The following is a 14,672-nucleotide window of genomic DNA, read 5'->3' as shown; positions in this document are numbered from 1 at the left end:
ATCCGGACAAAAATAACTCCAAGGCCAAGTTTGAGTCAGTGAAAGGACGACACCCCGCTCTGTCTGTCATGTCTGTATTTAGGGCCATCGTAACTTGCGGTCATGAATGTAGCTTATTTTGCAACGCCACGCAAAAACGACGCTTTTAAATTCCTCGCCCGCTGCCACTAGTACTGGCGGTTCATTCATTCACTCCAGCGCACAGCCTATTAAAAAGATTGTGCGGTTCTTTAATAGTGGCAAATGTGCGGATCTTGGCACATTTATATTAGCGGCACCAAATTCATCTGTGTCCTCATCATTGTTTGGACACAGTATCAACGATCAGCCGAAAGGCCCGGTGGGCGTCACTCCACCGTACAGGGAGGGAAGTCGTGTTAAGTGCCCTTCCCAAGGGCACAACACAGGGCATGTCAGGGATCGAACCCGGTGGGTCCTCTTGGTTCCGAGCAAGACCTTTTACCCGGTAAAATGCAATTTAGAATGACAGTTAACTTCTTGGGGAGGATTTTACATGAAGCCCCTTTTGAAACTTTTGAAATCAACCAAACTACAAGTTTAACGTGCGTTTTACAATGTTGAACGAAATACAAGGATTGTAGCCCCCTACTCACGCTCTTTCTTGGTCCATTGCCAACACGCATACCTATACATCATACAGCGCAACTATATCAACAATATAAGAGACGAGCCGCAGACAAACCCAAGACTTCGAAATAGTGCAGTGTTGAAGCGCCGTCTAGCTGTTTGCTACGTCAAAGCAGAAGTTGCCAAGCTTAGATAGCAAGATCAGCACCAAGGACATCACCACATGTTCCATTGTTAGCGCTGCATGGTTCGATAGATGTGCGCGTGAAGCAGGCGCTTTGTGCGCTTTGTGTGTATTATATTTCTAGCAATCTGCTGTTCCAGATATATTAAACCATCTTTGCCTTGATAGATAAACGTGTCATTTATCATACAATCATGTTTCATGCCAGCACAAGTTTTTGAGAGTCTTTTCTTGTCGTATCATACGACTAAAGCGCTTTGACAAGTCATACTTACTAAATCAGGACTGCGTTGGTTTTAAAAGACATTTCACTCTAGACCATCTCTACTCACGGTTCCTTCCGGCACAGCATGAGTCGTCTCGTGCCTGTAGTGAAAACTCTTGCCTTCGTCAAGTCAGTCACATGTAGGTCTAGAAGACAGGGTCCACCGCTCTGAAATTCTTTTCCAGCTCTTTCTTCATTTTCATGAGCTGCTGAGATGTGTGTGTGCCTGTGTTTGGGAATCTACTGTTACCAAGGCGTAGCATCATGACCACACACGCATTGTGACGTACGTAAGCCGTTCTCGAACGGCCATCACGGTGGTAAAAACTACATCGTACTGTGTATTATGTTCTATGGTAAAAGCTAAATCACGAAACTTCGAAAAAAGCACCATTAGGGCACACCAAGTAAATTTTATGGATGACGTCCGCGCGCGCATTGATTTTGGCCTGTTCCTAGAAAAAAAAACAAGAAATTCCGCTTCCTGTAACTGTGACCAAAGAGTCACGACAGTGCCGCAAATCATCAGATTGACGTGAAACCCGTAACGCGAAAACAGGACAGGACGACAACTGCTGTTCCACCTGATTTATTGCTGTTTTGATGATGAATAAAAGACTTCTTGCTTGTTACACTGTGTCACCTCATTCAATTTGTGTCCTAACATTTGTCGTCTCTTAGTATATTTCTAATCTAGGCATCTTGTTTTTTAGGGCCTTTCTTGTTTTTTTTCGCCCTCTCGCATTAGATTTAGGGTCTCCAAAGGACGTCATCCATAAACTTTACTTGGTGTGGCCTTACCTAACTATGCGTATCACGGTAGTAGCCGCTTTCTCTTGGACCGGTCATCCTGAGGACCAGTACGGGAAGCATTTAGTCAGACTACAGTTAATCTATTTCTTCCTACCATTCTTATTTCATCTAACGATCCACTCATTCATTCATTCACTTCGTTTGAGTCAATCATATATATCTTCACTATCGCATCCATTCACTCAATTAATCAACCGTACTTATTCATGAACGCATTCGTTCATCCATTCATCCATCCAATTCATAACGCGCTAGTAACTCAGTATTCAACACGAAAAAACAATGATATAAGTTTTAAAACTTTTATTCATTCTCGTCAAAATAATTAACAGTATAGTACAGTAAAATCATCTACAAACTGTACTTCAAAATCGCCTTCAACTTAATACAAACAAGACATGTTCTAGAATGTGGCATAGAATATCAGAGTCTGTACATTTCCTCCTTTCAGCTTTATAAATAGTACAAAAATAGACATCTCTCTCATAACCTATAGTCTATACAGTTATACACAGATACATTCTATTACTTAACGTCGTTAATCTAAATTCACAATTAAAATATAACGTTATTACTCGTTCCATTCGTTGAGCTATATTTACAGTCTCTATTGCATCAACATCTAGCGTCAGATGTTGTGCCGATGTTTACAAGACCTTCTTGATCTCGTCGTACAGGACCAGCACGAAGGCGCCGCCCATGCCGCGGAGGATGTTGGAGAAGGCTCCCTTGAAGAGCGCGTTGGCCCCCTCCTGCTGGATGATCTTGCGCCAGCAGTCGATGGTGTTCTTGTAGAGAAGCTCCTTGCGGCCAGACTGCATCATCATGCGGCGCCGCACGGTGTCGAACGGGTAGGAGATGACTCCGGAGGCGGTGGTCACTCCCTGGGCGATGGCCCAGGTCACGAAGAAGTTGTTGTAGTCGGCCGGGACCATGCCCTTGGCGGTGTCGAAGCAGCCGAAGTAGGCGGCGCGGTAGACGATGATGCCCTGGACAGACACTCCGAAGCCGCGGTACAGCCCGTACATGCCGTCGGCCCTGTAGATTTTCTTCAGGCAGTCGCCCAGGCCGTTAAACTCACGCTTGCCGCCGCCGCCAACATCAGCGGCCAGGCGGGTCCGGGCGAAGTCCAGCGGGTAGACGAAGCACAGGGAGGTGGCCCCTGCTGCGCCGCCGGACGCCAGGTTTCCGGCAAAGTAGCGCCAGAACTGGGTATTCTTGTCCACGCCGCCCAGGAAGACTTTCTTGTAGGTGTCCTTGAAGGCGAAGTTCAGGGCCTGGGTGGGGAAGTAGCGGATGACGTTGGCCAGGTTGCCGCGCCACAGCGATGCCACGCCCTGCTCCTTGGTCACGCGGCTGAAGCAGTCCACGATCCCCTTGTACTGCTTGTCCTTTGGGATGTCCTTAGACACTGCCTGCACCTGAACATCACAAATAAAAACACAACGTTAGAACGCGCGAAAGAAAACCTACAGACTGTACCAATAGAATGAATGGTTTCGTAAACCTTTTAACTAGGTACGCAAAAGTTAACGTTCTAGAACATACAACTTAGACAAGCCTTTCAAGCCTTTCAACTTAACTTTCAACTATAAATATACATGTATAAACTAGACCACTTAGAACAAAGTCACGACCTAAACAAGGAGGTGTTCTTACCTGCAGCAGCAGCTTGACTCGCTCGATGGGAGCCACCACAGTCTTGGAGACCCCGGCAGAGATCCCTCCGGCCAGGAAGTCCTTGATAAATCCGAATGCGTCAGGCATCTTGATCACGTTCGATAGTACGAAATTCCACAATCAGGAAATTTCAAAAAATCGCTTTGCGAAGAGTTAGTCTCTCGAAGATTCAACCAGGCAAAACTGATGGAAAGTGGGATTTTCGCCGCCTTATATACCCCTGGGTGCCCTGGGGAACAATGGACAGCGGGCAGGGCGCTCTGAGATGCCGCGATCTGATTGGCTGATGCCGGTAACAGGTTCAGGGCACTCTGCACCCTTCGTCAGGACGGGCATCGTGCTCCGGACAGCCCGCCCTTTTGAACACTGATTGCTTTCTTCTTATTGGTCAAAAGGACAATAATAACGCTACGTCAACCTGCCGTCAAGTCCTGTCATTGGTTTGTTTTCTACAACTCTGATTGGCTTTTGATGACTATGACATCTTGACGACTTTGTTACGACACAAACATTTGCCGGAATTTGAACGTTTAGACCAAATCGTCTGACACGCGTTTAAAAACGATGAAAATACGCTTTAATCATACCGTAATCTGTCTAATACCTGGCACACGATCACGTACGTTTGGGATGTTAGTAACCACAATGGAATATCCGAAGCGAGGAATTATCAGACCTGGCGTGGCGCAGTCCCTTGAAATGGCGCAATATGAAAATTTCGCGCCATGTCGCATTTTTTTAATAAAACATTTGTGTCGTCACAAGCGTCTATTTTGGGGTCGTCACAAATATAATGTAGGAAGACCACCAATAGCAGGGCTGGAAGCCTAATTGTTCTTTTGACCAATCAGAACTCAGCTTTTCAAAGGGCGGGCTGTCCGGAGCACGATGCCCGTCCTGACGAAGGGTGCAGAGTGCCCTGAACCTGTTACCGGCATCAGCCAATCAGATCGCGGCATCTCAGAGCGCCCTGCCCGCTGTCCATTGTTCCCCAGGGCACCCAGGGGTATATAAGGCGGCGAAAATCCCACTTTCCATCAGTTTTGCCTGGTTGAATCTTCGAGAGACTAACTCTTCGCAAAGCGATTTTTTGAAATTTCCTGATTGTGGAATTTCGTACTATCGAACGTGATCAAGATGCCTGACGCATTCGGATTTATCAAGGACTTCCTGGCCGGAGGGATCTCTGCCGGGGTCTCCAAGACTGTGGTGGCTCCCATCGAGCGAGTCAAGCTGCTGCTGCAGGTAAGAACACCTCCTTGTTTAGGTCGTGACTTTGTTCTAAGTGGTCTAGTTTATACATGTATATTTATAGTTGAAAGTTTAAGTTGAAAGGCTTGAAAGGCTTGTCTAAGTTGTATGTTCTAGAACGTTAACTTTTGCGTACCTAGTTAAAAGGTTTACGAAACCATTCATTCTATTGGTACAATCTGTAGGTTTTCTATCGCGCGTTCTAACGTTGTGTTTTTATTTGTGATGTTCAGGTGCAGGCAGTGTCTAAGGACATCCCAAAGGACAAGCAGTACAAGGGGATCGTGGACTGCTTCAGCCGCGTGACCAAGGAGCAGGGCGTGGCATCGCTGTGGCGCGGCAACCTGGCCAACGTCATCCGCTACTTCCCCACCCAGGCCCTGAACTTCGCCTTCAAGGACACCTACAAGAAAGTCTTCCTGGGCGGCGTGGACAAGAATACCCAGTTCTGGCGCTACTTTGCCGGAAACCTGGCGTCCGGCGGCGCAGCAGGGGCCACCTCCCTGTGCTTCGTCTACCCGCTGGACTTCGCCCGGACCCGCCTGGCTGCTGATGTTGGCGGCGGCGGCAAGCGTGAGTTTAACGGCCTGGGCGACTGCCTGAAGAAAATCTACAGGGCCGACGGCATGTACGGGCTGTACCGCGGCTTCGGAGTGTCTGTCCAGGGCATCATCGTCTACCGCGCCGCCTACTTCGGCTGCTTCGACACCGCCAAGGGCATGGTCCCGGCCGACTACAACAACTTCTTCGTGACCTGGGCCATCGCCCAGGGAGTGACCACCGCCTCCGGAGTCATCTCCTACCCGTTCGACACCGTGCGGCGCCGCATGATGATGCAGTCTGGCCGCAAGGAGCTCCTCTACAAGAACACCATCGACTGCTGGCGCAAGATCGTCCAGCAGGAGGGGGCCAACGCGCTCTTCAAGGGAGCCTTCTCCAACATCCTCCGCGGCATGGGCGGCGCCTTCGTGCTGGTCCTGTACGACGAGATCAAGAAGGTCTTGTAAACATCGGCACAACACCTGACGCTAGATGTTGATGCAATAGAGACTGTGAATATAGCTCAACGCATGGAACGAGTACTAACGTTATATTTTAATTGTGAATTTAGATTAACGACGTTAAGGTATAGAATGTATCTGTGTATTACTGTATAGACTATAGATTATTATGGAGATGTCTATTTTTGTACTTCTATTTATAAAGCTCAAAAGAAGAAATGTATTCTATCATCAGTCAATATGTTTTGAAGATATTGTGTTGTAATTGAAACTGCAATGTATTAAACTACATGTTACATACTACTTAACTTATTGTGTACATGTTATGTTATTTTGATGAGAACAAATAAAAATCTTAAAATTTATATCACTGGTGTTTGTGTTGCATGGACCGTTTGCTGAATACTAGTAACTAGCAGATTATGAATGGCTGAAGACTTGAAGAAATGAAAGTATGAATAAATGAGTGAATGAATGAATGTATGAAAGTATGAATAAATGAGTGAATGAATGAATGAATGAGTGAATGAATGAATGAATGAATGAATGAATGAGAAAGAAGAAGAATGAAGAAATAAATAGATTAATATTTATGTGTACTTTGTATGTATCTTACATGTATACATAGATGGATGGATGTTGGCCTTGGTATAACGTTACATCCATAATAAAAGGAAACTGTACCAAGGGGTGACAAATCTAGAACTTTGCCCTGCCCATATTGAATATACAGCTGTATTCTGATTAAACGTATTAGTCTAAGATTATTAGTCTAATTATTCCAAAATCATATCCAGTTGCTTGAGTAGCTGCTTTTTTGGCGTGTATTAGTCAAAGTTTTGCGTGAAGTGAAAGTTTACAAGTTAACAGCTAGTACAAACATAGCCCCCTTTTGAGAAAAAAAATTTATTGCTTTTTCTGAACTCACAATACCACTCACAAAACCACTTCATTGATTGCTATCTTTCTTTGCTTTCTGAAATCTCATTTTTGTGTGAAAAATAATTCAGACCGTCTATGAGACCCATCTACTGATTTGATCCGGTACTGCAGTCCGTCTCGCCCTGTCCCGAACGTCTCGCGATATTCCGCCCGAATAGTCACGTGGTTTTGTTGTGAGGAGTCGCCATCTTGGGGACGGCTTCCTGTGCAAGCTACTTTTCCTCTGACTTGGCCTCCAAATACGGACTATTTCCGTGCCTTTTCTGGAAAGCTGGGAAACCCTCGGGCGCGAATGGATTTCCAGTGACAAGTGGGTAAGTTCCGTTGCATTTTCTTTCGCCGGTGTACGGATCGCGAGTTGTCTTAAAGCGAGATCGTTTCTGCAGCCCTCCCCACCGCTTGTCTGAAGTCACTCTAGACTAGTCGTCTTCAATCGTCTGTGACAAATGATTTACGGCAAGAACTTTTATCTTTGCTCGTTTGCTAGAAGATAAGCCACATTCTCCCATAATGAAGAACACGAATAATCACATTCTGAGCTATAAACGCATCCAGACACTCATTTGGGTTGGGTAGAGTGCAGGATATGAGAAATATGGGTTGGGCAAAAAGAAAGCACTTTTACGGAGAAAACTTGAGTAAACTAGAGCTAATTTTTCACTCTAAAACTGTGATTTTGCTTCAATTCAAAGTCACAGATGCGAAATTCCTCCGTGTACGTGAAAGAGTGAGCTTTTCCTGACAACGGGACCACTTGGAACATGTTTAGGAAGTCTGTCGTCCTTGAAAAGCCGGATATCGGAAGTGGCAAATACAACAGCCAAAAACGTCCACTACTCGATAATTTTTCATGCACGACCAGAATTTACTTAGACACGATGCAGACCCTTTCTTTTTCTTTATGAATTCGGAGAGAAGGGGGATATTTGCTGTGTTTGATTTGCACACAAAAGATAAACCTAATTTGTAAATAATGGCCTGAAAATTCGTCCTGATTACTAAATTACCAAAGTGCGAAGATCAAATTTGAACTTGCAAATTATTTTTGTAGCCTGATGACCAGATAACGTTTAGAGTCCAAAATTTGAGAAACTATAGCGCAAAAAAGTTGAAAGTTTACATAAAATACACACACCATTATTAGGAATGCCTCATGTGATGATTGGTAGAATAACAAACAACAAATTTAATTTTCATAATAGGGAAACAACCTCACAAATCAAATTATACAATCAGTCTTGTATTTTTTACAAATTTGCTAAGTTTTGAAACTCCAATTGTCGTTTTCCCCATAATTTTGTATAACATCATATGGAAATGCCTGGTCCCTAAAAGAATTCGCAAATAGGTGTTGAAGGGATTGAGAAAATTCTGCCAACAGAGTTAGGAAGTCAGTGTGACATTGGGTGACAGTTTACTGTTAGTGCCTTCACATGGGGGTCACATATTACACCCTGGTGATAAGGGGGGTTCAGAATCACATCCAGGCTCAAGTTCATCCACAACATGTGTAGTTTGGATGTCAAAGTCACGGGTAGCATTTCGCAGCCTGCATCCAATTATACTAAGGAATTGCATGTGTTTTTGCAGTGCTGGTAGTACGTACATGTTTGCCATTAGTGGTAAAAAGGTTGGAAATTTTGTTGAAACTTGAAACTATATCTTTAACTCAGAGAGTCCATGTGTACCCCAGATATAAAATTACAGTACTGTGCCATAAAGTATTTCTTTATTGTGATATCCACAAAAAATTTAATCCTACAAAACAGACAAAGAGCACATTAAAACAAAGATAGTCTTTACCCATACCTTCTAGTGTACTTTTTAGGTTGCATATCCATTGGGGGAACCACCTAAATGAAAGTTACTGTATTTTCTCCTATTACTACACAGCTTAATACCTATTTACTCTCCTCTACAATTTTATCAGTTACCCACTTCAACTAAAAAATAGATTGTACAAAGTTTAAATGTATCCTTGCAGTCATAGTTGGCAATATGCTTGATAGCAATTTTGTATGTTTTTATTAGACCAAATACAGTAATGCCACAAGTGTCCAACAAGGATAAGGTCCATTATAATTACCTGGTGGTGGTGCTTTAAGTTTCCCCTACAGATAAAAGAAAGCGTAGGGCTGTGTAACAAACTTTGTGGGTCGCAATTTGCCCCTGGGCGGTTGTGTCCATTTGTCTGTCTATGCCTGACCCATGGGGCACTGAGCAGGGATAAAGCAGGCATTGTTGTGGTTAGAAGGGCCAGGGACCATCCATTTGACTCACATAAGGGGTTCATCAACTATCTTACCTTGATACTTTTTTTCAATGGAAGTATATCTGAAACATACCATATTTTAACAAACTACATATTGAAGAAAGAATGGTATTTTCTCTTCATGAGTTTATCTGCCCTCCTGGTTGATACGTTAGTGAACGGTCCCCTATTTGATTGGAGAAAGCTTCCAGGTGGCTAGGTCTGATCGTACCTTGTGTTGACACCTCAGACAGAAGGGCAATCATCTTCTCAAAACTTCTTTTGTTCTCCTTAACGAACATACAATCTGTTAGGCCACGGATCATGTTCTGTTTTGATTCGTGCAGCACTTTTATTTTTGAACCCATGCTCCTATAGTTTTGCTCTATGTCTCATGTGTTTCTTTTTCTCGGTGTACGTTTTTGCCTTCTTACCTGCATTTGTTGATATGTTTTCCAGTCCTGAATTTCTCTTGTCTATCAATGCGAAAAGATAAGAGATTTCAGAATAGCCAGGTCTTTGTCCTAGAGATTTTTTTCTTTCAAAGAAGAGGTAATCTCAGGGCAAGTCACTTTCTTTTGTGACTGGGTGGGGTGACCGGAAGCTATAGCTTGTCCCCTGAAATTTGAGAAGGAACGTTTTGAATGACTAGCACCAAGAGTTAAGCCACTAACACACGAGAGATCATTTCTGTAAGCACAATAATCTTTGTGAATATTTAGCAAAAAAAGCAAAAACTATATATTTACAATGATACGATACAAAAAAATTTAGATATCATACAGCACTTCTTGTCTTGTGTTGTATTTTTTTATATTCAATTACACGTCATAGTTATTTTTGTGTATTCAGTTAGTTGTTTTTACAATAATACTGATAAAAATTCAGATGCAGCAACATTTGGTGACTGGTCATATGTTTTTTATTCAGTCATTTTTGTGTATTTAATTAGTTATTTTTCACTAACATTAAATATTTAAAGGCAGCAACACTTGGTAATATGCTTTTTATTCAATCAGTTATTTTTTGTATGTAGGTAAATATTATTGCCATTAATGATTTGTAATATTGAAATCCCCACTTATTAATGATTTCTCCCTATAACCAACCCCCAGTGCCAGGTGTGTTATGTTAGATAGTAACTTCTCTCCCAGTGTTATTTGTATATTTACTCGATACACTTTCCAGGTCTCTAGTGTAGTTAAATGTACAGGGGTCACAATTCCTAGTGCACAGGAAAGTCTTTCATTCTGTGCTATTAAAATGTTAAAGGGAAAAGAGTTAGTAACTTACTCAATGTATCATGTCTGTATAGTTAGGCCATGTCGATTTGATTATGTGGATGGCATCCGCACGTGCGTGAATTTTTGTCTGTTTCAAAAAAAAGTTTTCGACCATCTATAAATCGTACAAAGCAGCTGCAAGATGAGCAAATATATGCCGTAAATTGCACAAAAAAATATTGGTAAACGATACTATTGCCGTAGACTAGCCAAAAGCAATTCAAAGGACAAGGAGAAAATGTGAAGAAATGAAAATTAAGAGTCTATTATTCGCCATACCATACTCTGTGCAGGCTTTTAGCTAGGATTTTTTTGTTGGGTGTCCACATTTTTAATTGTGTGCTATGCACACCGAAGTCGCGTGGTGAGCGGCACAATTACAAGCTTTTTAGGGGGCTTTTTGAAATTCGTAATGCTCTCAAACACTACTTCTTGCATTTTGAGGTGCACATTTTGAGGAATACAGACTGCAGCCTAAGTTTTTCCTTTGTTACAACATCAGTTTTGTATATATTAAGTAAGGCTGAAGGGAGGCATGTGTGCATGGCAGGGGTTGGGAGTGGAAAAAATAGGGTGTCTTTAGGGTGTCCTACCAAAAAAGTAGGGTGTCCAAATTCTTGTTATTTTCAGTACAGGGCGTCCAAAAGACACCCAAGACACCCTCTAGCTAAAAGCCTGACTCTGTGTGTTTAGTCATTTGTTCAACCTTCATGACCACGTAGATTTCATAATGAAGGCAACTTTTTTTGCCAAACTTTTTTTTTTATTCACACGCTCGCATCAGTTTTAGGGTTCCTAGAAGATGTCATCCATATAATCAAATCAATATGGCCTTACATATCATTATGCACAACTCCATGTAAGTTGATATTTGTTACAAGTTTCAGTTTCAAGTTTGTACAATTGGTAATGTATAGTCATGAACAAAAAAAGCAATGTTGGTCGACATAGATAAATGAATTGGTAGTTAACACTTTCATTTTCTTTTCTAACGAACTCTAGGCTTGCTGGCAAACTAATATATTTCTAATTTTCTTGCCCTGCAGTTTTTTCCAAGCGGATAATGTACCTGGTTTGACCTATCGGAGGAGTCAATAGGAAAACAGCCACAGTGGAAGGGAATTTAGGTAGGTAACATTGAACTTGAAGAGCACGCCGGCAGAACGTAAGTTGTACCTGTGCAAAACCCTGATTTTTCATGGTTTTTGCTGGACGTTTGGTCAACGTTGCATCAGAATTTTGCCTGTTGCAGAGGATATCTTTTAGGACATAACATTTGGAAACTACAGACGGGATGTTAACCTTATATGTGCTAATACAACCTTATATGAGACGTTCTGCCGTAGTGCTATGTACAATACATTACCGTTTTCATTATTTCTTATATACGTCATAGGTGATGTCAGTCAATACAACTTATGAAAATACGCAAATGTATTTTGTAATTGTATAAAAAACCTAGTACATGGACCAGTGCAGGTTAGGTGCAGGTAGACATCAGAAATACCTGCACAGCTTCAATTTTACCTGCACTTAGGTGCATGTGCATAAGCACCCACTATTTTCGAGCCCGGTTGTAGCATTTAGCAGAAAACACATACGTAAGAATCATAATTATGATAAGTATGCTATTTATAGTACTTACATAGTTAACTTGGATCTAAGGTTATAAACTTTATTATATTAGATCCACACTTTTTAGAAAACTGCACATGAAAACATCCGAACCTGCCCAGTACTCATTATTCCCAACTCTGAGCTAATGTTACAGAAAAAGGTGACTCAGCTTCCTTTGTGGCAAGAGAAAATCTGAACAGTCCCGGTATTTACTTAAACCCTAAGCTTTGTGGACTTATCGCTCTGTGTTTCTTTGTCTACATACTGAAGCAGTGACGTTATAGTCCGCAGAACGTTACATGTAAGGGGGGGGGGTGTTGCTTGTTGAAGTAGAATTAAGCTGTTTATATAAGTTGCCATTACGTACAGCTTTAGATAAGGTGTAATAATGCAGAAAACACTGTCCCTAAATTCAGTCCAAAGTTTCAAATGAGATTCTTTGTTGCAATCTTTTTGTAAAATGTTTTTCAAATTTTGCACTACTTTGGTACTTGTGTAGCAGAAAATGTATAAAATGTGAAGTTTAGTTCCATATAATTTTGTTTTAGTCTTTAAATTTGATAACAAAATGTCTGTTTTTAGTAGCCAAGGACAAACCTAGCCCTAACCTTGACATAATAAATTTTTATGAAATCAAGCATTGAAATGTCTCCAAAGAATCAAAAGGAAAGAGTACATTCTATCATAACATTAACAGTTGTTGAATCAAAGTACTACGTATATTTTACTTCAAACTCCTTATTTTTAGAAGCAGACTTGTTGTTAATATGGTACATGTGCAATGTATTGATGGCATACTGTAAAGCACGATTTTTTCACAGTTCTTTCAATGTCCATGTTTTTTCTGTCACTTTTGTACGTGAACATATCAATTATCATTACCGTGAACAAATAATTTGCTGACTTCCTTTTGGCTGCACTATTATACCAAAATGCCATGAAGATGTCCATTTTTCTCAGACCGCGAACTTTTGCAACTGCAAACATAAAGTGATTTACAGTATCTTTTGGGACCTAATTTGTTCACCTGTGTTGGGACTATTCCTCAAGGCCAGCTGGTAAAACATGACCTTGGCTTGATCCTACCTACAGGGACTGTCTCTGACCTCTGACCTCTGTTGTCTTTCAGTACCACAATTAGTTGTCCTTGTGGAACAGTCCATTATCCACTAATGGGGGAGGGGTTGTTGAAATGTGTTCATTTTAATTTAACTGGAAATAAGAATTGCTTGATGTTGAACTTTTTATCGATGTTTTGAGTGAAAGATATATGCTAAAAAAAGTCAAGGTTTAGAAGCAACCACAGGATTGAATTAGTTTGGCCCAAATGCCTATCTAGAGGTAACATGCTATTTATGGGTGGTACCCCAAAAAATAAAGAGACACCTCACATACCTTGTTTTTGGGGGGGGGCTATTTGAAACACTTCAAGTATGAAATGATGACAAGAAACGGCGGTTAATATCAATATCAGACATATTCTATAATCCAGAATATGTTTCATTTTCACTTCACTCACTCACTCTCTCTCTTTTTTCGCTGCATTTTTCGTTCTATTGCCCTGAAATTGCATTGAATACTTTTCAAGTATAAAGTATACCATATTGTTAGTGTGAACTATGATTCCTACATTTATACAACTCTTCACATAGTCCACACTGTTAGGTCACTGGCAAGGAATTCTGCCTGCTTGCATTTGGCCCCAGTATGTCACCACTTGTAGCTGGACCATGTTTGTACTAGTATCCTTAGGTCAGCAGCTGCAATCTAACAACCAGAAGCAGACCAAGGACCAGAGATCTTGTTGACTGTGTCCTCATACCCGCTGTATTTATATGTATAATCGGGCAATCTTGTGACAGGAGATATAAAGGACTAGGGGTTAGGGGTCAGTGTTGACCCAAGGATTGCGTGTGTCTGTTTGTTGTAATTGGTGAGCTATTGATAGAACAGTTGGGTTTGAAATGGACAGAATTGATGGGGCCGGCATTTCAAGAGGGAAGAAAAGAGCTAGGCAGATATACAGGAGGTAAGACCTTCAAATGCCATGATGAGGTAAATGTCATCTATATCCGGAACAGCAGGAAAGTTGGACAAAAGCTGCACCATTTTGTTTCATTCCAAGTGCCATTTGTTTAACGTGATTGAACCGAGGGCTTGAAATGCCGAGTGCATGTGTACCTTGGTGCACTAAAAATTGGAGCTATGCGTACCCACTTTTTTATGTAGGTGCACCCAGATATTATCGTAGGTTTATGTATGCAAAGATATTAAATGTATAGTATACTATAGTAGTATACTACATATTCGAATTTCTAGGTATCAAAGTGTCTGTCAGAAAATCTTTGTTGTTTAAGATTATTCTATATGGTGCACTCAAGATTGTTTTGTGCACCCAATTTTTAGGTTGGGTGCACTAGTATACACTCACAATTCCCAAAAATGTATTTTGAGCCCTGTTAGTTGTTGCAGTACTTAGCGAGGGCCTACATGGGGGGTAATGATTACGAATTACGGAAAATTTTTGCCGCCTATTACAAATTACGTTATAGTCTCAGAGCTGATTACGACTTTACGCTTTGCGGCTTATGTACTATCACGAATTACATTGATTTTTTGGGAGGTTGCCTACAGATTACGAAGATTAAAAAGGCCTGTTTACGCCTTACGAAAAAGGGCATGCAGGCCCCCCCTTAGCCTGTACCTAAGCCTGGCAGTAAGAGACTAAGTCATCAGGGCTGATAAATCTCATGTCCTGTCACACAAACATGCCGGCCATGTTGTCCAGTTATTCTAT

The 14,672-nt window shown here is 41.6% G+C and overlaps 3 protein-coding genes across 5 annotated transcripts in view; 2 read left to right on the top strand and 1 right to left on the bottom strand.

Moving 5' to 3' along the window:
* Positions 1-2,201: 2,201 nt before the first annotated feature.
* On the bottom strand, positions 2,202-3,870 carry LOC109478848 (ADP,ATP carrier protein-like). Its single transcript, XM_019780665.1, has 2 exons — positions 3,510-3,870; positions 2,202-3,271 (listed from the first exon to the last, which is right to left on the bottom strand). The coding sequence occupies exons 1-2, from the start codon at positions 3,615-3,617 to the stop codon at positions 2,498-2,500; spliced, it is 882 nt and encodes a 293-aa protein (XP_019636224.1). The 5' UTR covers positions 3,618-3,870; the 3' UTR covers positions 2,202-2,497.
* Positions 3,871-4,418: 548 nt separating this feature from the next.
* LOC109478844 (ADP,ATP carrier protein-like) lies at positions 4,419-6,000 on the top strand. The gene is made up of 2 exons (XM_019780660.1): positions 4,419-4,775; positions 5,015-6,000. Exons 1-2 carry the CDS (start codon positions 4,668-4,670, stop codon positions 5,786-5,788), a joined length of 882 nt encoding a protein of 293 aa, XP_019636219.1. The 5' UTR covers positions 4,419-4,667; the 3' UTR covers positions 5,789-6,000.
* Positions 6,001-6,853: 853 nt separating this feature from the next.
* The window catches only part of LOC109478749 (tyrosine-protein phosphatase non-receptor type 4-like), a 55,425-nt gene continuing 47,606 nt past the window's right edge, over positions 6,854-14,672 (top strand). The window contains exons 1-2 of one of the 3 annotated variants that reach the window (XM_019780476.1): positions 6,855-7,034; positions 11,305-11,385. The gene's annotated coding sequence lies outside the window, so the exon portion shown is untranslated. Of the gene's footprint in view, positions 7,039-11,304; positions 11,386-14,672 lie in introns of all 3 variants that reach the window. The other 2 variants (XM_019780475.1, XM_019780477.1) reach the window with 2 other exon arrangements.

The sequence above is a fragment of the Branchiostoma belcheri genome, unplaced genomic scaffold (assembly GCF_001625305.1).
Source record: "Branchiostoma belcheri isolate BF01 breed outbred unplaced genomic scaffold, Haploidv18h27 scaffold45, whole genome shotgun sequence".
Lineage (NCBI taxonomy): Eukaryota > Metazoa > Chordata > Leptocardii > Amphioxiformes > Branchiostomatidae > Branchiostoma > Branchiostoma belcheri.
Note: the sequence above shows the minus strand (reverse complement) of the source record. Positions and strands in the feature narration are given on the sequence as shown.

Excerpts from the sequence above, each read along its gene's own strand:
- LOC109478848 (XM_019780665.1), bottom strand. The coding sequence starts at position 3,617 with ATGCCTGACGCATTCGGATTTATCAAGGACTTCCTGGCCGGAGGGATC. Across the intron at positions 3,272-3,509 it reads GAGTCAAGCTGCTGCTGCAG|GTGCAGGCAGTGTCTAAGGA; the intron begins GTAAGAACACCT and ends TGTGATGTTCAG.
- LOC109478844 (XM_019780660.1), top strand. The coding sequence starts at position 4,668 with ATGCCTGACGCATTCGGATTTATCAAGGACTTCCTGGCCGGAGGGATC. Across the intron at positions 4,776-5,014 it reads GAGTCAAGCTGCTGCTGCAG|GTGCAGGCAGTGTCTAAGGA; the intron begins GTAAGAACACCT and ends TGTGATGTTCAG.